At 39.0% G+C, this 23,189-nt stretch overlaps 1 protein-coding gene across 2 annotated transcripts in view; it reads left to right on the top strand.

Moving 5' to 3' along the window:
• The window catches only part of Fras1 (Fraser extracellular matrix complex subunit 1), a 460,021-nt gene that overhangs the window by 405,280 nt on the left and 31,552 nt on the right, over positions 1–23,189 (top strand). For both annotated transcript variants that reach the window (XM_046459197.2, XM_046459211.2), the window contains 10 exons: positions 410–656; positions 1,840–2,184; positions 3,362–3,522; positions 3,972–4,119; positions 10,362–10,567; positions 13,588–13,744; positions 16,011–16,211; positions 17,967–18,154; positions 19,202–19,477; positions 21,817–22,049. In XM_046459197.2, the coding sequence (XP_046315153.1) occupies positions 410–656; positions 1,840–2,184; positions 3,362–3,522; positions 3,972–4,119; positions 10,362–10,567; positions 13,588–13,744; positions 16,011–16,211; positions 17,967–18,154; positions 19,202–19,477; positions 21,817–22,049 (2,162 nt within the window). The remainder of the gene's footprint in view (positions 1–409; positions 657–1,839; positions 2,185–3,361; positions 3,523–3,971; positions 4,120–10,361; positions 10,568–13,587; positions 13,745–16,010; positions 16,212–17,966; positions 18,155–19,201; positions 19,478–21,816; positions 22,050–23,189) is intronic.

Below are 23,189 nucleotides of genomic sequence, written 5' to 3' on the forward strand. Positions count from 1 at the left end.
GAAATAACAGAAGCTGAGCCTAGAACCTCATACTCCAAGGTCAGAGGTCTTTATTGTTAAACTTGCCTCAAAAGAAGAGGAGAACTAAGTAATCAAATGATGGCTATTGCTATCCCAAGTGAGTTAAGAAAACAGGATATGAGTAATTATTAACTGGGTTTCTTCAGTCACCAAATAGTAGGAGGCGGCTCTGCCCTTCAGGCCTCCTACAATTAATCAGCCCAAAGGTCCAGGAGAAGAATGGGACCAGGTGGCTGAGTGCCCCAGGTGTGCTGCAAGGAGAGGGGTTAGAGATCCTGTTCAAGTCAGTTCTCGACCCACTGGACTTGAGAGCTCTTTGCTCAGGATACTCCTGGAGACCAGAGCAAGGGATGCTGAGGCTAGGCTCCTGTTGTTTTCTTTGTGGCAGGTACAATTTGATGAGCGAGAAGATACCAAGTCCTGCACCATCGTCATCAATGATGATGACGTGTTCGAGGGTGTTGAGAGTTTCGCTGTGGAGCTCAGCCTGCCGGCATATGCCCTCTTAGGGGAGTTCACCCACGCGAAGGTCACCATCAGTGACACTGAGGACGAACCCACGTTGGAGTTTGATAAGAAGACCTACCGGGTCAACGAAAGTGCTGGGTTTTTATTTGCACCTATTGAAAGAAAAGGTCCGTTGTGCCAAAGGTGACAAGGAGCTACAATAATGGCTAGCCATCCCTGAGTGCCTCTTATGTGCCAAGTGCTTGTGTCATATTAACTCATGTGTGTGTATTTTACATGTATTGACCCACTGCATCCCCAGACAGCACTAATAATGATTCCACCCTTACTGAGTTCTATCAGAAGGCCTCTCATCTTAATTCAAGTACTTAGAGCTCCATTTATTCTTAAATCAGACTAGAAGACTGGTTATATTTAATCTTGCAAATTATTTATGAACACAGGATTCTTAATCAATCACCCAATCTGTAAAATATTTAGTAACCTTGGTTAAGGAAGGAAGTTAAGAACCTTAGTTCTTACAAGACAGAAAATGTACTTAAAGATTTCCCTACATGAGTATCATATGTAGAGCTCAGATGAGAAATAAACTATGTGTGAGAAGCAAAAGACAATTCTTGAGGTCAAAAAAATCAAAACAAAGATGTATGGATTTGTGATTGAGACTTTAAATCACAAATGGAATGGAATCCCCATGACTGTAAATGATGATGTCAGATTTCATTATTGAATCTGCTGACTGGGTATTAGTGTAACACATACTGTAGATGGCAGAAAACCTTGCTAATACCACTTGAAAAACCGGCAAGCCCCATTGATTGCTCTAGGCCACCAAGTCAGGCCCAGAACAGGCTATCACCAAGGGACAATTCAGCACTAATAAGTAAAGCCATTGAGAGGCAAGTTTTATTTGGCTTTGTCTTTCTTTTTTTAAAACAAGCTTCTTTCTCTGAGGGAATTAAAGTGCAGAAGTTTATTCAGAAAGGCAGTGAACTGTGCTCACAGCACTACCTTCAGGACACAATTATTTTGCTACTTAAAGTACCAAATATGTCTCTTATCTTTTCACCCGCTGTGGTCTTAGATGGTGGGCAATCAGACTTGTGAATTAACAGAGCACAAAATTCACAGAATAGGAAATCCATTTTGAGTTATTTGGGCAAGTATCTGGGGTATATTAAATCCTCAAGCGGTTTATACTACAGGCTTAAGAGAAACTGTAACTCTGGAAGGTTTCCTGATAGAGTCTGAATGTGTCAAAGGGAGCCAAGCTCATTAATGGACCAGAGATTCTAAAATTTGAGAAGTGCTTTTTCAATTGTGTTGGTTTTCTTGCCATTTGACTTGCAGGTGATTCAAGCAGCATCGTATCTGCAATTTGCTACACGGTCCCTAAGTCTGCTATGGGAAGTAGTCTCTATGCTCTAGAATCAGGCTCTGATTTTAAGTCTAGAGGGATGTCTGCTGAGAGTCGAGTGATATTCGGGCCTGGTGTCACCATGTCCACCTGTGACGTCATGCTTATTGATGACAGCGAGTATGAAGAGGAAGAGGAGTTTGAGATTGCCCTGGCTGATGCTTCTCACAATGCCCGCATCGGAAGGGTGGCAACAGCCAGGGTGCTCATTAGTGGTCCCAATGATGCCTCCACGGTCTCCCTGGGCAACACAGCTTTCACTGTCAGTGAGGATGCAGGTAATGGAGAGCCTCTCTGAGGTTCCCTCACCCAAACTAACTTCAAAGTTTCAATGTCTTCACACAAAGGAACTTTTGCACTTATGTATCTGCCCAAAGCAATGGGTGGGCAAATTTCTCCCACATGGTGTTTCAGAGCCCAGGCTCCTTCCTTCTTATGGGTTCCCAGTGGTCTTAAAGTCCCCTGCATGCTGCTGACAGAGGGGATGGTGGATGTGCTGAGTATCAATTGATCTGAGCCACATTAAGGCCATTTAGCTCTTTGAAGGGATTCTGAGGAGTATTAGAAACTACTATTTTTGAGCATGGACTGAATGTCGGGCAGCATGCCATGGGTATTTCATGCATTCTCACTAAATCTTCTGTGGAAGAGAAAACATTACATAGAAGAGCAAATGGAGGCCCATAGAGGTTAAATAAATGACCAAGGATTAAACAGCTAATACAGTGACAGAGCTGGAGTAGAACCCTGTTCTTTTGACTGCACTATCTCCCTTCCATATACCAAATACCCAGCCATGACTACATGTCACCTCACAGAATATTGACTATAAAAACATGGCAATTGATAGGGTTTTCATGTCAGCCTTTCTCTGACTTTGGTTGTGAAAGTAACCAAACATCTTTAAGTTACTACAAAATATGATGTCACAGTGGGCCAGAAAATGAGCTTCATTCCTGAAATAAGCAATAAGCACGTATGGTTTGAGTAATGATGTGTGCACCACTTGGATAAAATAGGAAGATCAACCCAGTTAAAACATTCAATTAGGAACATCCAGCTCTGGGCCCCATAAGGTCCCCCATGCTGGTTGTTGACTATTTTCTAGCTGAGGACCCAGTCTCTGAGTTTCTTCTCCCTAAATAGCCTTGAGATGGTTTACAATGGGCACTTCTCTCCAGTACATTGTTAAGAACACTCCCCAGAGAGCTGCCTCTCCAGCACCACCTCCATGTGGTCCTCCTCTAGAGCTCCCCTTGATCATGATGTCAGGGGAAAAGGGGGCAATGTCACCTCTTGGCCCTCCTCCAAGGGGGCATAGGACCACCACCAAAGTTGATTTAGATAAGCTGAGTTGGATAAAGTTGTCACTGTTGCAGTGAAAGAGAACAGTGTTCTAGAAACTCCACTGATTTTTTTGGCTCAAGGTTGACCATTAAAATCTCTGTTAATCAGGCACGGTGAAGATTCCAGTTATCCGCCACGGTACTGACCTTTCTACTCTCACATCTGTCTGGTGTGCAACACGGCCCTCTGACCCAGCTTCTGCCACTCCGGGAGTTGACTACGTCCCCAGCTCTAGGAAGGTGGAATTTGGGCCAGGTGTCACTGAGCAGGTGAGTCTGCAACACTGAAGACTCCACAAACTCATAAGTCTGGTTGACACTGTTGGTGTGGTCTGGAGTCTACTTTCCAAGCCCTCTGGAGGACCCTCAGTTCCCCTTGCAATGTTATGACCTTCACTTTCTATAAAAACATAAGCATACAAACAAGAGAACAAATTATGAGGGGATCTTCTAAAACCTCTCAAAGTGGCCTGTTGAGCAACAAATATCCTACAGTGTAGATTTAGGATAGGAATTGCACCTGTTTGATGAAAGTATCTAGAAACAAATTCCAAAGAATGTGATAAAGAGATTATCATTCTGTGGATTAAAAAAAAAAAAAAAACACCTTGCTTTAAGACCACCAGAAAAAGATGAGTTGCCGCCTCTTCCCTAGTGTCCCAAAGGCAGAGAGTCAAGTGTTGAGCCTGTTGTAAAGTCTACTTTGATTTCTCCTCCAGTTCTGCACCTTGACTATCTTGGATGATACCCAGTATCCGGTAATTGAAGGACTGGAGACATTTGTGGTTTTTCTGAGCTCAGCACAAGGGGCTGAACTGACCAAACCCTTCCAGGCTGTCATTGCAATTAATGACACATTCCAAGATGGTAAGAGATTGGGGATGCCAGCTGGTGGTTTCAAAATATATTTCTATGTTTTTACTTAACTTCCATGTATATGACATTGTATCTTATTCATATTTTCATTCAAGAAATACATGGTGTGCTGATACTCTGGCAGGCATAAAGATATGTATAAGCATTGGGCTGTGTACTCAAGAAGTTCAATGTCAGACCCTAAACCAGAAAAATTAGAACATATTATGATAAATGACTCAGTGTTGCTGTAAATCCATTACTGCAGGAGCAGAGGGAACCAAACAGTAATTATGCTTGGGGTGATTGTAGGAGATTTCACAGAGGAGGTGATAGTAAGCCAAGTCTTCAAGTGTGATAGGAATCATGATAAAAGAAATCCCATCACAAATGTAGAGACATAGTATATACAACATATAAGACATAGGTGCATATTTGGGAAACAGTGGAATACTCCTTTTTGCTTTGAGCATGAATAGAGAGATGAAATGGGGAGACAGGTTGGAGTCAAACCTTAAAAGGTGTTCTCTTCCAGCCAAACAGACCAGCAGATGCTTGTCATCAGTCATTGATGTGATTTTTTGTTTTAGGAAGCTTATACTGCCAGTATTGAAGATGATATGCAGGAATAAAGAGAGGCAGGTATATGAACGAAGCATCAGTTACTGCTGAAGATGTAACCCAAGTAACTGAGGATGAGGAGGAAAGGGAAGTTGCTTCTCAGGAGAAGTGATGGAGGTTAGAATAGTTAGACCTTTAGAATACATTGTGTGGATTCTAGACGTAAATAGAGAAGATTTGAGTCCGATTTTCCACCTAAAGCAAGAGGACCCTCATCAGCAGCCCCCATGGTGGACCCTAAAGTCCATGATTAAACTCTTCTTAGTGACTGAAAAATCTCCCCAAAAGGAACAGGCAACCCAGCAGGGTATCTCTAATGTTTTTATTCATTTTTAAATAATTTATATCTTGTGTATAGTAGTAAATATGTAAATGCTAAAAAGATATACTATGAAAATTAAATCTTTCTTCTACTTTGCCATCTCCCAATCCCTGAGGTTCCTTCACTGGAAACAACCACTTTACTCAGTTTTCTGTATGTTTATCCTTTGGGGAAAAACATATATTTATGTATATATGCATATATGTGTATGTGTGTGTACTATCCACACAAACACACATATGTGTGTATGCATACACACCCAATGCATCCAAAATGATGCTGTCTTATTTTATATCCTGGTTTATTGAAGTATTGAAGTGTTTATTCACATAAATGAACTTTTCCCTTTTTATTATACAGTTCTATTTTGAAGAATGCATACAGTGATGTGCTCACCACAATAACAAAGATGTTGAACAGTTCCAATACCCTGGAAAATTCTCCCATGCCCCATTGTGGTCAATTTCTGCCCAAACCCAAGATCTGACAACCACGTATTTGTTTTCTGCTCCTAAGTCTTACCTTTTCTAGAATGTCATGTAAATGGAATCATGTAATATGTACCATTTTTTTTATCTGATTTTTTCCAACTAGAGAAACCCATTTGAGGGTTATCCATATTGTTGCATGTACAAATAATTCCATTTATCGTTGAGTAGTTTTCCATTGTATGGATATACCACAGTTTGTTTATCCATTGACCTATTGAGTAACATTTGGATTGTCTTAAGGTTTTGGCAATTATAACTAGAGTGGCTATAAACATTTGCATATAGATTTTTGTATGAATATAGTTATTCATCTGTCTGAGGTTGCTGGATCATATAGTAAGTGCATGTTTGGGATTGTCAGAGTTTTGTGTTTTTTAAAAATTATTCTAGTAGGTATGCAATGATATTCTGAGGTTTGAAGTGTTTTCCCTAATGACTAATGATGCAGATTTTTCATGTACTTTTGCCATCCATATATCTTTTTTGTGAAATATTATTCAAATATTTTGCCCATTTTTTTTGCCATTCCCCTCTATTATTGTATTGTGGTACATTCTGGACAAAGATTTGTGTCTTGTAAATATTTTATCCCAGTCTGCTTCTTATCTCTTTCTTCTTTTTAATAATGTCCTTCAGAGAACAAAAGTGTGTCATTTTGAAGTGGCCGCCCTTGATTGATTTTTCTTTCAGAGATCATACTTGTATCTCTGAAAGATCATAGCCTTGTATCTGAGAAATCTTTGCCCAGCCCAAGGTTAAAAAGATTTTCTTTGGTGTTTTCTTTCAGAAGTTTTATTACTTTAAACTTTATATTTATGTTTGTGACTCACAAAATGATAACTTTTCACCATGGACGAGATTATACCAGCTCTACAATTCTACAATTCAAATGTTATTCAGAGTTTATAGAGTGAGCTGTTAAATGTATCCCATTTGTTTGAAATCGTGGCTTTCCTTTTGTTTCTAGTTGGTAGTTAAGGAAACTGAGAATAAGGGCAGTAAACAGTCACCCATTGCCTAGTAGGAACCAGCGCGTGTTCTGAAGTCTTTGACTCCAAGTTCATTTTCTTTGCATTATGCAGCATGGTTCTAGTTGGTGTAGTGGTAGAAGCAAGCCATGGGATACTTCTTTCCTTAGGGAAAGAAAAAATAAGAAAGAAAGAAAATCAGTTATTCTTCTTATTGTTGAAATGACTTCTTAGTTTTTTTGGATAAAAGGTTAGTTAATTTTCCTCTGATGAAGTGGAAAATGAATGCCAAGTTAGAAGCCCTAAAATAAATCTCAGCCCTAGCACATCCTTAGCCTTAGGCCAGAGGCTTAAGGTTACTAATCCACATTTTGTTCATCTATAAATAATAAAGATACTTACCTTATAAGATTGATGTAAGGATTAAATTAGACCAAATATGCAAAAATTTTTCCTATAGCCCATGGCACATCATAGATGTTATTTTACATATTTATTCCTGGCACATCTATAATTTATGCCAGTAACCAGTGAAATTCCAGTAATACATGCAATCCTCACTGTACTCTGATCAATGCAAAAGATTCTAGTTACTTTTTTCTCATTATTTTATTGATAGGTGTTGAGGTTGTAGACTTAGGGAATACATATGTGAAACAAAATATTTCCCATCTTTCAGAAAGGCTACAACCATCTATTTCCAGTCAACGACTTACCCTGAGGAAAGAAATCCCCAAACCTATTTCAGTAACCTATTGTAATATTCAGTGCTTACTTCTATTGGTTACTTTTCTTCCTAGTAATAACTGACTTTCATTGAGTCCATTTTCGGGGCCAATCTAGGGTGGAAAGATCTTACATCTCTGCCCCTCAGCTGGTTACACTGAGGCTGAATAATTTGTGCATGATCGTATGGAGAGGAAGTGATGAGAGCCAGAGTTAGAACTCTGGTCCATGCCATCCATGCCTCTCTTCTGGTTTCCTGTCCTCCCTCCTGTGCTAGCTTTTTATATTGCAACTTTAGCTGGCCACTGCCATCTAGACAGCAATGCTTGCCATCGCTCAAGAGTCTTACAAGCCATCTTTCAGCCTTCTGATGTATCTTAGCGCCTTTTATCATTTCCCGCTAGGCTGCTTTCAAAACCTTAAATCATCGAAGTAGCTCATCTCAGAATGTTTTCCTGTTTCTCACCTACCTCTTCTGCTCTGCTACCTAGAATTAGGCATGAGTAACACTGACTGAGCCAGACAAAAAAGGCCATATAGCCACTACGGCAGTATTCTCCTGCCTATGCAACTGAGTCATACCTTCTCATTAACTTCAAGGAACCAGAGGCCAGATTTCCCCTAAATCTCCAGCTTAACCATTGCCTGTAAAGAGACCATCACATTCCAGGCATTGGTGTTTATATTCACATTGTCAGTTACTAAGAAGATTAGCAGGGTAAGATGTTTATAGAACATTCTCTCTGCCTAAGACTGGTGCTCAACATTGTATGGGCTACAGAGTAATAGAGGGCAGAGTCTCACAATCTATTTCTGGATACCAGACTTACACAAGTGAAAAGATAACTACAATGGCCTATATAGAGAGAGGTACAATTACTATATGGAGAGAGGTGCTGATAATAAGTGCCTTATACCCATTGTAAGCCCATGAAACTTCAGGGGGAAAATCTCTGTTTTATATTTATGTACCCCATTAGTGTGGAAAGAGAGGGGCTCTGCAATCTGGGGAACTAACTCCCAGGGCCAATGCTACTCCTTCCTGGGGACTATAGTGCTTTATGGGGTTGTTGAGATGACATTCATATATATGTGAAAGCCCTTAACACACACATTCATCATGCAGAAATCTGTTCCTACAATCACCTTGTTTCTCTTGTCAGTCTCCTGCTGAGAAGTGTCCATTCCCAGTCTCTCTCTCTCTCTCTCTCTCTCTCTCTCTCTCTCTCTCTCTCTCTCTCTCTCTCTCCACACAGGGAGAGAAATGAGAGTGAGTATCTTGTTAAAAAGGAGCCTTCTAAAGCTCAGGATGAATTGGGGGTTGATAAGTACCTGACAAACCCTAAACATTAATACATTACCACTTTAGCACTTAACTTTCTCATCTGACTTGAGGCATGCCAGGCCAGCAGGAAAAACCAATCTAGAGCTGGAGATGTCTGCCAGGAACAAAAAAGCTTCCCTGATTGTTTTGCTTTTTCCCTGGCAACAAGCCTCCTTTAGGTCCTCCAAAGCTAGGTGATGTCATTGCTACCTACCTTTTAACAGCACAGGCCTTCGTCTGGATGACACAGTCCTCACTGGTTAATGTATAGGGCTTAATGCCAAAGCTATTAATTCTCTTTAGGTGTCTTTTCATCTGTCTTTTGTTAAGTAATATTTGATAGCTAGTAGGCTTGGTTCAGATGATGGGATGGTTTTGTTTTTTCCAAAGCCGATAGTTCTAAGCAAGGGTAGGTCAGAGGCAAACAGCGTTCTGCCCATGGACTCTCAGAGCCAGGAGCTGCCTACAGCAACCCTTCCTGCTTCTTCCTTTCTGGTTTGGCAAGGCACATCCAGAAAGCAGCCAGGAAATAGGTGGTAACAGCTTTAGGTTGTCTTTCCTACTGCCTTGAAGATTAATTCACCTTGGGAGACTTTGACATATGACCCTCTGGATTATTGGTAAAAAAAATTAATAACCAGTAGTCAACAAAATATTGAGCTTGGGGAAATGTCTTAATGCAGAGCCTCACAGCAGGAAGTAAAGAGGAAAAAAATGATTCTTCATGATGAGAAACCTGAAGTTAGGGGACAAATATAAATCATAATATATTAATTTCTACCAAAATTTGAGAGTGCTTCCATGAGCTAGATACTGTATTGACTATCATGCACATATTTTCTAATTGAGAGAGTATTTTCAGTACTCAATACTATTTTGACTATCATGCACATATTTTCTAACTGGGAGAGTATTTTTAATACCTTCTCAATTCTATAAGTTAGATATCAATATTTTTCAATTAAAAAAAAGCTCCAAGGCTCAGAAAGTCTAAATGATTTGTCCTATGCCCTATACAGTTAAGTCTGGAATGGATAATCAGGCCTAATTACCCCCAAATCCTTGTTTTTAACTACATTTTGGCTATGGTGCCTCCCTAAAAACCAATGAGACATGACTTATTAAAGATAAAACTATAGTACCTGTCACAGACTAGGAGCCAAATTAAGACTGTGTATATGTTTTGTTTGCTCCCAATAGTTTTGGCTCATATGGAAATTAATTTTTACCATTTTATTTTATTTGTTGTTATTTTTACGTTAGGTAAAAAAAAAAAAAAAATCCAGAAAAGCACCCAGATCTCTGGCTTCATTTGAAATTAAGATCTGGCAACTGGAGGCCTTTAAACAGAACCTTCCCTTCTCTCTTTGTCAGGATCCACTCTTCCCTTTTGTCACCTAGCCTCAGTTTGAGAATGTGAGTGGCCATTTGCCCATCAGACTAGCCCTGCTGTTTTCCTTATTGTAGCTCTAAAGTGAAGTGCTGAGTACCCAAGTCACTGTCACAGGTTTGTTTTGTTTTGTTTTTTGCACCTGTTTCATTTTTTCACCTGCCTGCATTTGAGATGGTGACCACACCCTGAAGCTGAGCAAAGACAGGTGAAAAGTTGATTTCTTCTGTTTCATTGGAATCATATTCAAAGTTGAAGTAGTTTCCTTGCCTGAGAGCAACAACCATGCGTGAAATCCACTTAGCACCTGTGACTTGTCAGCCTGTGTTGGCCGTTTGCAAGCTGTGTCATGGCCACTGCATCCCTGTGCCTCCCACTAACAATGCCTCCATCTCTCCACCTGCTCACCCAGTGCCAAGCATGCAGTTTGCTAAGGATTTGCTCCTAGTGAAGGAGAAAGATGGTGTCCTGCATGTTCCTATCATTCGGAGCGGAGACCTGAGCTATGAGTCATCAGTGAGATGCTACACTCAGGGTCATTCAGCTCAGGTCATGGAGGACTTTGGGGAGAGAAGAAATGCAGACTCTTCACGGATTACATTTCTGAAAGGGGAGAAGGTAAGTGGAACTGTGGTGGCTTAAAGACAGCACTCTCTTCTTATCACCTTTGTTTGTCCAAAGGTAGGTAAATTAAATGAACTTGGAGCATTTTTTAGAATTTCCTTACAAATTAATAATATTTTAAATAATGTCATCTATTCCATTTGACTATCTTCTTTGTCTCCCACTTGCAAACAAATACATATATCACTGTTTGAACTGGGAAATTTCAATAATGTGCAATGTTTTGGAAACTTAGTTCCATCAAATGTAACACTTTCCACTGATGTTACTTAAGGACTAAGAAATAGTTCTCTGATATCTGGGTCTTTCTCCCAAAATAATATGCATCCTAACACAGGACTGAATAGAGAAATGTTGAGCAGATTTGAGTCAGTGCAGTATTCTCTTGATAACGTACCCAAAGAGTCATGCGTATGGTCATGGGAACTCTGGAAAATCTCGTCACTAAACGCAGCTGCATCAGAATAAAAGGATTCGACCACAGTGTATGTCAAAGGTTTATATTGAATGAGAATCCATTTCCCCCCTTTTGAATCTCAGTTTCAGATGACTGGGTCAGCTGTACCTCTTGGATCAAGGCACACCATCCTCGTTAGTTGGCACCTTTTTTATTTTTAGTTTGTTTATTCATTTCATTTTACTTCCATTTCCAGCCACATTCTCTTCTCCACCCATCAAACTTTTATGTTTAATCTGTATCTCTGTTTTTATTTGTTCTATTAAAAATGCTTCTTATTTAGCATGCATGAGTTTTAATTGATAAAAACTTTATTATGTTATGTCTTTTTCAATTTTTTACTGTTGTTATTCACCAGTATGTTTTAAGATCTGTCTGTGGACCTCTAATCTGTTGCTTCTGGCTGTTACATATATTTCATGGTGTGTATTTGCTATATTTCACTTATGCACACTGAGCCATAGATGATAAGGAGTCTCAGGGGTTGCATCAAGAAAGCTCCTAACACTCCATCACCTCAAACAATGTTTCAGTGCACATCCTCATACATGTCCACTTACAGTCTTGAGAGAATTTCTTTGGATATGTATACTCAGGGGCAAAATGTCTAGACCAAAAGACATGCATGTGCTTAATTTGGGGGAAAAAAGTGTAAGAATATTTTCCAGAATATCACTAGAAATGCAGGAGGGTTGCTACAAGCCTATATCCTCTTCAACACTTAACATTACTCATCTTTTTTTTTTTTGCAGAGATAATTATAAGCATAAAGGTATACCATGTTTTAACTTGTATTCTCTAATTACTACTATTTTATATTCTTGTTAGCTTATTGGACTTCCAAATAGCTTATGAGCAGATTTTTCTTCTTTGTTCCTTATTTTATCATTTTATTATCTTTTACTGACTTTTACTACTTTCTTAAATATCCTAAATGTTAATTCTTTGCCAGTTTTACATAGTATACATATATCTATCTATATGTCTATATATCTATATATCTATATCTATCTATCTATCTATCTATCTATATATATATATATATATATATATATATCTTTCTGTCACTTTCCTATGGTCTTCATAGTTCAATGAAGTTCTTCAATCTTGATGTAATCAAATGAATCAAAATTTTGTCTTTTTGAAATTTAGCCCAAGACCTTACCCATTGTCACTCACTCCAAATTTGTCCTCTATTCATCTCTACTACCAAAAAAAGATAGGTTTGTTCTCTGGGACTTTTAAGAGTTTTACACACCCATGACTCATAAATGCCTGTCCTAGTTATATATTTTATTGGAATTTTACTCATGGAAGGTTGAAACATGCTTGTGAACACATGCAAACACTACAGATATAATCTTCAGCTTTGAGTCTACATGTCTGTATTTGCTTTAAGTTCAAATGAGGATGCTCTGTCTTTTTAAGAGACAATTTTAATTTAATGAAAGTATAAAGAAAATACAGCTTAATAGTCTGTATGTTACTCACATGACAATCTATCATCATTCCTAAGCATGCTTTAGAATCTCCATTTCTTTGACTTGCAAAACAAAAAACTTTGGGTCTTGGCATATACTGTAATATCTTTTAAAAAGAATCCCATGAATCACCATTAATTTCATGCTTTCTATAAGGAATTCTTATTCTAGGAAAGATGTAAGAAAAGGAAAACAATCTTCAGGACTTAAAACAGGTTAACAAGTAACATATAAATGCTCACTGGGATTCCTTCCTACCATGTATTATGACTTAGGAAGTATCAGAGTGAACTCTCTGCCCACATATCCTTTGCAATGTAATAAGATAGTAGATTTAAAATGATCCAACTAAAAATATCTCACTTCATATCACATGGATCTACTACCGAGGCTGGTATGTTATCTAAAATTTTGTGATTTTGTTTTACATTTTTTCAAAAATGCAATCCTCGCTGGAGAATATTCAGTTTGAGAAACACTTGACTTTTCTCCACCAAACAGGTATTGGGTTGTGTTCTCATTTTCAATTCTCAACAGTTTTCAAATAAGATTCTATTTGGCAGCAGATTTGAGAGTTCTTTAAAATTTAAAGATCTTTAGCCTAACATGAAGACGCTTTGAGTTTCTTTTAAAAACCATTCAGTTTTCAGAAGGAAAAAGTATGTTATGCAGACATCCAGGAAGTCCAATGATATGTCAAATACCCATTGTTGGAGGTCTGTTGTAACACATGCAAACATACTGAGCAGCCGAGGCAACATGTGGGAAAGCATACGAATGTTCTACAGGTGCTTTTTAGTGGGTGATTTGTTTTATTAATTTTGGTTTTCACGACTCATCACCAATAATTCAAAAGGGTTTGAAATGTTCTAATACCAGTCCCATTAGTTAGGTGGGTTCCCCTCAGGCATGAGTTGTTAGATGTAAACATTCTATTTTAGGACTGCAACTGGATCCTTTTGAATTCATGTTGACTCTTTGATGCTGAAAAGAAGAAAAATAGTTTCCTAGGAAAACCAAGCCAGTTACTGAAACCTTGCTATAGATTTTAATTTATCTTGTGCCATTGCCTCTAGGTAAAGAACTGCACTGTCTATATCCATGATGACTCCATGTTTGAGCCTGAGGAGCAATTCAGGGTCTACCTTGGCCATCCTCTTGGAAACCACTGGAGTGGAGCCAGAGTTGGAAAAAATAACATGGCCACCATCACCATATCCAATGATGAAGATGGTAACAAAAGAAATTGCCTTTAGTTATTCTTAGGTTGATGGGACATGAAATGATATTTGAAAAACAAAAATGCTGTGGAAGTGCCTACTAATAACAGTCTCTGAATGTATATATCAAATGTTTGCAGCAGGTGATCACCCTCTACGGCACTCTGATAAATTCAGGGTATTTCTAATCTCACTATTCCCTACATATTGCAAAAAGATAAGGAATAAGTATGATTAAAAGCTAGGACAGAAATGCTGACACAGAGAATAGAAACCATTTAAGTCATTGCAGATCAGGAGCAGATTCAGAAATACAGTCAGAATCAGTTGACTCCAAGGAACTGATTTAAAACACTGCTACCTTCCTGGAAAGGTTCAATTTTTCAGCTTCTTCTAACTGATTTGCCCTAAAACAACAACAACAACAACAACAACAAAAATACCAACTTATATTCTATAGTCGGGTGTTAGCAAAGAGTGGCCCAGGAAGAAGAAGAAACAAATCCTGTTTTGAATTAGGACTTCACTGTTACTAAAGTAGATATTTTAATGAGTAACTATATAAAATAATGCAAACAGCAATATCTGATTTTTGTTGAATATTTATGGTACATGCTAACCATGTTATAGTATTTCACTCAATCCTGGCAGTAATCCTTTGAAATAGTTTTTCTTACCTAGGGGAAGAAACTATACTTCAGCAAAGTTATGTAATTTGAACTGTTAATTACAAAACTGTTAGCAGTTATATATATATAAAACAATTCTAATATATATTATATATATATTAGAATTGGTTCTCATCCAGTTTTTTAGCCAGGCATGAGGGCACATGCATATATATCTATATCTATATCTATATCTATATCTATATTTTTTTTGCACAAGGGATTGAACCCAGGGGCACTTAACTACTGAGCCACATTTTTAGCCCTTCTATTTTTATTTTTTATTTTGAGACAGGTTCTCACTAAGTTGCTTAGGGCCTTGCTACGTTATTGAGGCTGACTTTGAACTTGCAACCTTCCTGCCTCAGCTCCTAAGCCACTGGGATTACAGGCATGTGCCCTCATGCCTGGCTAAAATCTATACTCTTAACTACTGAGAGAGTTAGTGAGATTTGTAGGGTTCCTAATGAGAAATCAGGAACTGTTTTGGAAATCATGTAAAATAAGAACAGCCAGACTTGATGTTGAAGTAGCCCTTCACCCAAATAGATTTAGGTTCAAATCCTGAAGTGAGCCTCTCCCAGCATATAGATAACCCAATGATGGAGGCTCAGCGAGATAACAGTCCCACTGTTCCAGCAGCCTTCCTCATTTTAGCAACCATTCTTATTGAAAACTCTAAAGTCTCAAGTAATGTTCATCTTCTACAATTAGAAAGACTAAGAGCAAGGAAGAGCAGGAAACAGACAAGAAACATCTACAATATACTAATAATATCCTAAAATGGTATAAAACTTGTAATTGCTCCCAATTTTCCCATCTCTTCAATCTCACTTTGTGTTATCACTATGACCACCACCCTGCCCTTCCCCCATGAGAATGTACTAGAAAAGATTTAAATATTTTTTGGAAAAAAAGCCAAATTGTTAATCATTTCCTAATAATGACAGGAATGCCTCAGAAAAGATAGTATTTGAAAGTTTTGAGTTTCTGAATTATCATTGTAGCCAGTTGCTAAAACTAACCATGCTTACCTAAATAACCAGTGAAGAGTTAGGAATAGCTGATTGTGGGTAGGTACTAGTACTGGGAGGGTGTATCCAGAAAACCAGAGATGAAGGATAGATTTGGTAACTCAAGTAGTATATAAATGAGATAAATTATAAACCTTAGAAATTCATAGCTTATAAATAAAAAGTCGATTCATGGCATAAGTCAATAGCTATTTATCAAGGGTCCACTATGTCTCAGTCTCTTGATAAATTGTGCAAATTTAAAAACATTCTAGGAGCAAAAAACAGAAACTTGGACATCATGCACTTCAAAGTCTCTAAAAACTATTTTCCCCATTATATTGTTTTTAATACACATGTGAGAAATAACTCCTACAGGATCACAAATAAATTCCTTTTTCCAAAGCATTGCTTAAGGGTAAATGCTGATTGATTTTTATGACTACAAGCCATTTTGCCTTGGTATTGTTAACTAATGTGAATTGTTCCCTCTTGTCATTATAAGGTATTTCTTGCCATTATACGGTATTTGCATGGGAGTCTGGATTTTTTATGCTATTCTGACTTGTTCTTGTTTTCCTAACCGTTTTTTCCTTAGCGCCCACCATTGAGTTTGAAGAAGCTGCATACCAAGTCCGGGAACCCGCAGGACCAGATGCCATTGCAATTCTGAACATCAAGGTGATCCGAAGAGGGGATCAGAACAGGACCTCCAAGATTCGCTGTAGCACTCGGGATGGATCTGCCCAGTCTGGTGTGGATTATTACCCAAAGAGCCGAGTCTTGAAATTCAATCCTGGTAATTGAATGCCAATTCCAAACTGTGGGTTTCCTTAATGGAGAGATGACTATCTTGTATGTGAAGAAAGGAATGAGCAGAGAAACAAAGTTGTGGCAATAACATAATGCATTTGTTAAGCATATATTTGAGGTTGCAAGTAAAACTTAATTCATAATCATGGCGTGGATTTAAAAGTCTGTAACATAAGAACATGCTGGCAGCGGAGCACAACAGACACTAGTATGGCAATTTGTAAATCAATGGATGTGTAACTGATGTGAATCTGCAATCTGTGTATGGGGTGAAGGTGGGAGTTCATAACCCACTAGAATCAAAGTGTGGAATATGATATGTCAAGAAATTTGTAATGTTTTGAACAACCCACAATAAAAAATTTAAAAAAAAAAATAAATAAATAAATAAATAAATAAAATTCACAGTTAATGCTAAAAAAAAAAAAAAAAAAAAAAAAAAAAAAAAAAAATAAGAACATGCTGGGCATTTTGGTTTATTTAAAAGGACTTTTTTTATCCTGTGGTTTGGTTGAATGATAGGAACACTTGGTTTTAAAATATATATCCATCCTTGAACAATCAATAGTGCAAAGCTTTGCACTGGATCCTTCAGAGCTTGCTAAAATCTGGAATGCATAATCCCTGTGCTCAAGTTGATTTCACTTCTACTAGGAAACTCACATGCCCTTTTATAGGCTTTCTAAAACAAGTGTATCCCAGAGAGAAACATGGAGATAAGCCAGAAAAGAGTGAAAGACAAAACAGATCACAACCAGGGGTCTGTCTGAAGTTTTGATGAGGAGAACGGACCAAGTAAAGGGTTGAATTGTATGCTAGTTTTTTTTCTTAGAACTTTCTGGAGCAGTGTAAAGTGAAAAGCTGGTATAGATCCTGGCATCATTTTTAGTGTAGCCAGAGGTGAATAGCAGTATTAGGACTTTTCAAAGATGTCCTAGCAAATGGATGGAAAGGGTGACTCAGAAATGGTGGAGGCTGGTGGTCATGGGTCCCTGTGTATCTCTTCCGCTCACTGGAGCCTTAATGGGCTTCCACCTCCAACCCATGTGTGTCTAGTTGATGCTTGCTGGAAAAGAAGAGCTCTTCTTCCACTTTTGCAGAAGGACCCCTCTTTTCTCCACAGGGATCTGGAGGAAAGATAGATCTGGAAGCAAGCTGGTCCTCATGTCTCTAGGACAGGAAGAAAGGTCCTTACTTATGATCAGGGATGTCTGTATACTCAAAGAATCATTTTACAGCAAAGGAAGGGTTTATAGCACTCTTCCAGGTGCTAAACCTCCACAGTGTGATCTTTTTGTGGAGACGGACCTGGCCCCTACTGCTTCTTAGGAGGCAATTTGGAAGAGTATGCAAGTACTCACAACCACACAGGAGCTCATGCTTAAGTGTAAATGGGAAAAGAAAATTAAGCAAAAAAAACTTGTAACCAGGATGAAGCATATTTTGGATCATAGATTTTTATTACTGCCAGCCAGTGTGTCAGGCAGGGGCCATTAATCCTCATATGGTGCTGAATAGTAATCTCTAGGACAGAGCCTCTACCACAGGTGGAATTTGGTCTGTCAAACAGATTCCTCACTTAGGATGGGGCTAAAGTGATTAGAAGTCACTACATATATAGAAAACTTCTGTAAGGAAAGGTTATATTTTAACTTGACATCTCAGCAGTGCCAGCCTGTACTCTCTTAGGTATGTCTACTAATAAGGTTTTTGCTCTCTTTTTGTTCTGTCCTTGGTGAAGGTGTGGATCACATCTTTTTTAAAGTGGAGATTCTGTCCAATGAAGACCGGGAATGGCATGAATCCTTCTCTCTAGTCCTTGGCCCCGATGACCCAGTGGAAGCAGTTCTTGGGGATGTGACTACTGCCACAGTGACAATTCTAGATCAGGAGGCAGCGGGAAGTCTCATATTGCCAGCACCACCTATTGTGAGTTGCTTGACACCTAGGATTGCTGCTTTTATGTCTTAGTGAATAGCAGATGAGAACTTGAGAGAAGTGGGACTTCTGGTGAGCTACTTCTTTGTTCTTCTAACAATGGTTCTCAACCAGGAGAATCTAGCCAACCATTCTCTCCCTCCAGAGGACATTTGGCAATGTCCAGAGACATTTTTGGTTGTCACAGCTAGCATCCAGTGGGTAGAAGCCAGGGATGCTGCTAAATACCTATAATGCACAGAACAACAAAAAGAATTATTTGGCACAAATGTTAATAGGGCCAAGGGTAAGAAGCCTTATTCTGACATAAGAGTAAGACCAAACCATGTAGGTAGCTTAGCTTGATAAAGACATTTTGCTCTGGTAGGACCTGGAAGATAAGAAAGTAGAACTCCCAATCTATTATCCAACATATTCACCCCACAAAGAGAGTTAAGTATATGCAGAAATGTGGTACTGTGCTTCCCAATTCAGGATGAACAGAATGAATGTACAGACTTTACATTTAAGAGGAAAATGCCTGAAATCACCAGGGGGTATTTAACACCTAATAGTGCAGTCAGAACAAGCCTTCTAACCTCCCTTAACTACTCTCTTACATTTTAAAACAGGAGATTATTTCAAATTGTTTCTTGTTTGGCCATGGAAGAAATGCATTACCTTTGTTTACTCTTATTATACTGGGTGTGCTACTATGTACGGATAACATTTTAATACAACTTTAAGCTAGCAACTGCCAGTCACAATATAGCTTTGGTTCCATGTGCAGGAAAATGAAAGTATTTTTTACATGCATGATAAGAATCGACTTGGAATGCAGTTAACAGGACAATAAAGCTCTTAGCTCAGGCAGTAGGAGGATTTCCTGCACCACTAAAGATATGCAGTGCCCTTAAGGGTACCCGGCAAAGGATTATAAAACCTTCAGTTATATTTTAAAGAATCCCTAGAAATTAAGTGATCAGGAGTGTCTCTGGGCAAGGGATCTGCGATCTTCCCAAGAACCAACCTAACCTGAAGCTTTGCTGCCTTTCTCAGGTTGTCACCCTTGCTGACTACGACCACGTGGAAGAGGTTACCAAGGAAGGAGTCAAGAAGGCCCCCTCTCCAGGCTACCCACTGGTCTGTGTCACACCCTGTGACCCTCACTTCCCCAGGTATGCCGTCATGAAGGAGCGCTGCAGTGAGGCAGGCATCAACCAGACGTCCGTGCAGTTCAGCTGGGAAGTGGCTGCCCCCACTGATGGCAATGGGGCCCGGTCTCCCTTTGAGACCATCACTGACAACACCCCCTTCACCAGCGTCAACCACATGGTAAGTCTGGTGGCCGGGCCAGGTTGGGGAGGAAGAGAATTGCTGAATCCCTTTGTTACTCCGATTCTGTCAAATTCCTTCAGATTCATGCATGGCATTTGGAATAAGACAAATAAAGAGATGCATATATAGTTTGTTCATTCTTATATATAAGGAAAGGCATTATAGTATGATAGAAAGAAAATTAAGCTGCTAGTCAGAAAACCTATTCACAAACCCTAATTCTGCCTATTTTAATATGTGATGTTAAGTTACTTGCCCTCTTGGTCTTAATCTCCTGATCTGCAAAACAATATTTCTTCTAGTTAACAAGGTCACTGACCAGTGTTATTATAAATGATAAAATAAGTCCAAATTTCCAGGTCAGTACCATTAAGTGATTACTATTCTTTTCACATATTTTTAATCATTCAAAGTATTCAGATATAAACTCCTTCAGGACATGGATTAAGGTTTCTGTCATATTTGTATATCCCAAAGTGGCCAGCACTTTAATAGCAACCAGTTTTACAAAAGGATAGAATGGCTGTGGAGTGATCGGCATTTTGCAAAGCCCTGTGGATGGACATGAAAAGAAGTTCCTAAGGCAGTTGCTGCCCTCAAAGACCTTTGAGTCCAGGCCATCACAGAGCAGTGAATACTGCTATTTTCCACCCTTATAAGCCAGTCCACTACAGTGGTTCCACACATTGCACCAGTGAAGCTGGTTCTCTTCAAAAAGAGACAAAAGCAGTGGAGGTTCAGGCTTAGCACAGAATCCAGCACACAGTTCTTGATTTTTTATTGAAAGGTTTACTCATATCCATTGTCTTCAGCACAGCTTACTCAGAAAGCCCAGAGTTCCATTCTTTTGCAATACAACCTGGTTCAAATTTAAGTCATCTTCCTTATTATTAAAAACTTAAAAATGCCAAGACTTAACTTATTGTTTTATAAAAATCTAATTCTGTGTCCAACAAAACCATATTTGTATATTTGAGCCAACTATACATTTTTTACAAGTACAAAATTGATGACTCTTGAGTTTTTTGTCTTATAATGAATTGGTGAATAATATCCTTCACTCCAATTTCCTTTGCTTTATCTTTATTTCTTCATTTGATTTAATACCATCATGTTGTATGCATTTTTGTTATATGCGTCAAATCCCTACTGGAATAAGTCCATATATAAATAAATAAAGAGTTGGCAGCTAATTAAAAAAAAATTTAATGGAAAAATCTTCTTTAATTTTTAATGGACTTCAGTAAAAATTGTTTTCATGGGAAGAATTTATACATTCGTATGATTGCTTTGTGGGAGTTCTGAGGCATACAGAACTACTAATTAATTTTTCTCATTATGTACTTCCTTTTGAGTGTGGACACATAGTCCTGGTGACCTACATTGCCTCTGCACAGATTGTTGAGCCCTCTTATTGTTCCTATATATCTGAAAATGTGAAGGGATCTATATGAAGACCCTCAAAGGCTGGGAGAAGTCAGAGGTCAAGTTCTCAGCGTCTAGCCTGCATGTTATTGTGACCCTTGCGGTTCTAAGAGTGGAGCAGTAGAAAAAAAAGAAAGAAATACTCCTGAGGAGGAAGCATCTCTCTTCAGTATCCAAACACCATTGTCATCAAGCAAGGGCTAGAGCCCAACATGTATAGGAGCCAATACCACAGCACTGGGTTCTTGCAGAAAGCAGCTTTATTATAGGGACAACTGATAAGGGGATCAGAAGCTAAAAGCTGCCTCCCAACTGGTTGATAGTGGAAGAGGATGGGAGAGGGGAGAGCTGTTTGTTGATTGGATGTATTTTTTCCCCCAGGGGAGTTAATGTTCTGTGTGAGGGCCTTTGAGCCTGTGATATCATTGACCAAGTATCCTAGAATAAATTGAGGAATTTATGTCTAGGTGTAAAGCCCTGCAAAGGCCTTAGCCAGTTTCTCTATGCTCCCAGCAACAGTGGCTTGGAGGCCAATCAGTCTTACTGAAAGGTCTGAAATATAGTTGGGTAGTCCTTTTGCTAAACTAGTACACAAGGAGAATAATACTGTTCATTGGTAACCAGGCATGTTTGGACTCTTGCCCCCACATCTGTCTTTTCCATCTTATCTCCTTAGACTGTAAGTACTCACTGCTCTGTCCCTAGTGCCTGGTTCATGGTGATAAGTCAGTGGTTATGTGACAAATGAATGAATGAATCAGAGGATGGACAGATTAGTGGGTGGGAGGATGGATGGCCTTCCCAAGTTACTTTGTGCCAATAGCTTATTGTGTCATCTAACCCAGAAGACACAGTGTAAGGACCTGCTCAGATTGTATGTACATATCTGAGGTGCTTTATTCTTCTTCTAGGTCTTAGATAGCATTTACTTCAGCCGGAGGTTCCATGTGCGCTGTGTGGCAAAGGCTGTGGATAAGGTGGGCCACGTGGGGACCCCCTTAAGGAGCAATATTGTTACCATTGGAACAGACAGTGCTATCTGCCACACTCCAGTGGTGGCTGGGACAGCTAGAGGCTTCCAGGCACAGTCCTTCATCGCAACCTTGAAATACCTGGACGTCAAACACAAGGAACATCCAAACAGGTCAGGCGGGTGGTCCCTTCCACCACAAGTAACTTTTCCGGTATCCTTTATGTGCTTTCCAGGTGACACAGATCAGTGAGTAATGCTTCTGCAAAATAAATGTAGTGGTAATTTTTGCTTCAAAGTTGTTGTTGTTGTTTTTTTCATTCAAAGATCCCTTGAGGTCTGTCCCTTGTCTATTTTCCTAGCCTCTTAGCCCTCACCTTAACATTTTTACTTGCCAGTCCACCCACAAAGAATCACAGATAAATTCCCAAGGGTTTCCACCACTTTTAGATTACATGCCTTTACCATCAGCTCCAACTCTCTCCCACCCCCTTCTACTTGCTGCAGTTAAATCCTGCTGTCCTGTGATACCTAGCTCATAGCTTCTCTTCTAGGAAAATCTTCATCATTTCCTCCAATTTAATTTAGAGGCTCCTCCAGCACCTGCCAATGCCTCTTTCAGAGCATTGTCATCATTCTTCCTCTCTATCCACATGGTAGATGGTAAAACCTTAAGGGCAGAGACCATGATTATTAATTTTGCATCTCCTGTATACCTAGTTCAGTGCTATTTGGCCCATGAGGCATTTGCAGAATATCTGATGAACAAATGAGCGATAGCACTGTCTAAACTCCATGCCACTAGACTGTTTTTCCTGTGCCACCATGATTTTAGTGGGAGAGGGATAATTTCAATTTTTTATAGCAAAAGGGAATTCACATACACCATAGGTATTCATTAAACCTTGCAGAGTTTAAGTGTGTGCTTTAATGAACAACTGAGTTCAGAGAAATGGGTTTGACTGTGAACCCCCAAATACACAAATTCCTCTCTTTTTTCCCCAAATAGAATAAAACTTGTTTTTGTAAAAGATCAATAAGAGAAGTACTCAAAGTACAACTGACTCCTTGTTAGGAAAAGGGTCATCCTCTTTACATCTGAGGCTCAAATTCCTCTTTAAAATGTGGTTCTTTGCTTGCAGAGGCAACCTATGTATACTCAAAACACACCTTCAATAAAACATGCTGAAAATGTAAACTCATACAATGAAAACAAATGCAGCCTATAAGTACAGTTCTGTTGTGTCGCGGTCTTAACCAATATTTATTAAGCTCATATTTTCTCTAGAATTGTATACTGCATGCAGTGAAAAA

This window comes from Marmota monax, unplaced genomic scaffold (genome assembly GCF_021218885.2).
Source record: "Marmota monax isolate L192 unplaced genomic scaffold, Marmota_monax_Labrador192_F-V1.1 WCK01_AAM20220418_F8-fsc00112, whole genome shotgun sequence".
Taxonomy (NCBI): Eukaryota; Metazoa; Chordata; class Mammalia; order Rodentia; family Sciuridae; genus Marmota; species Marmota monax.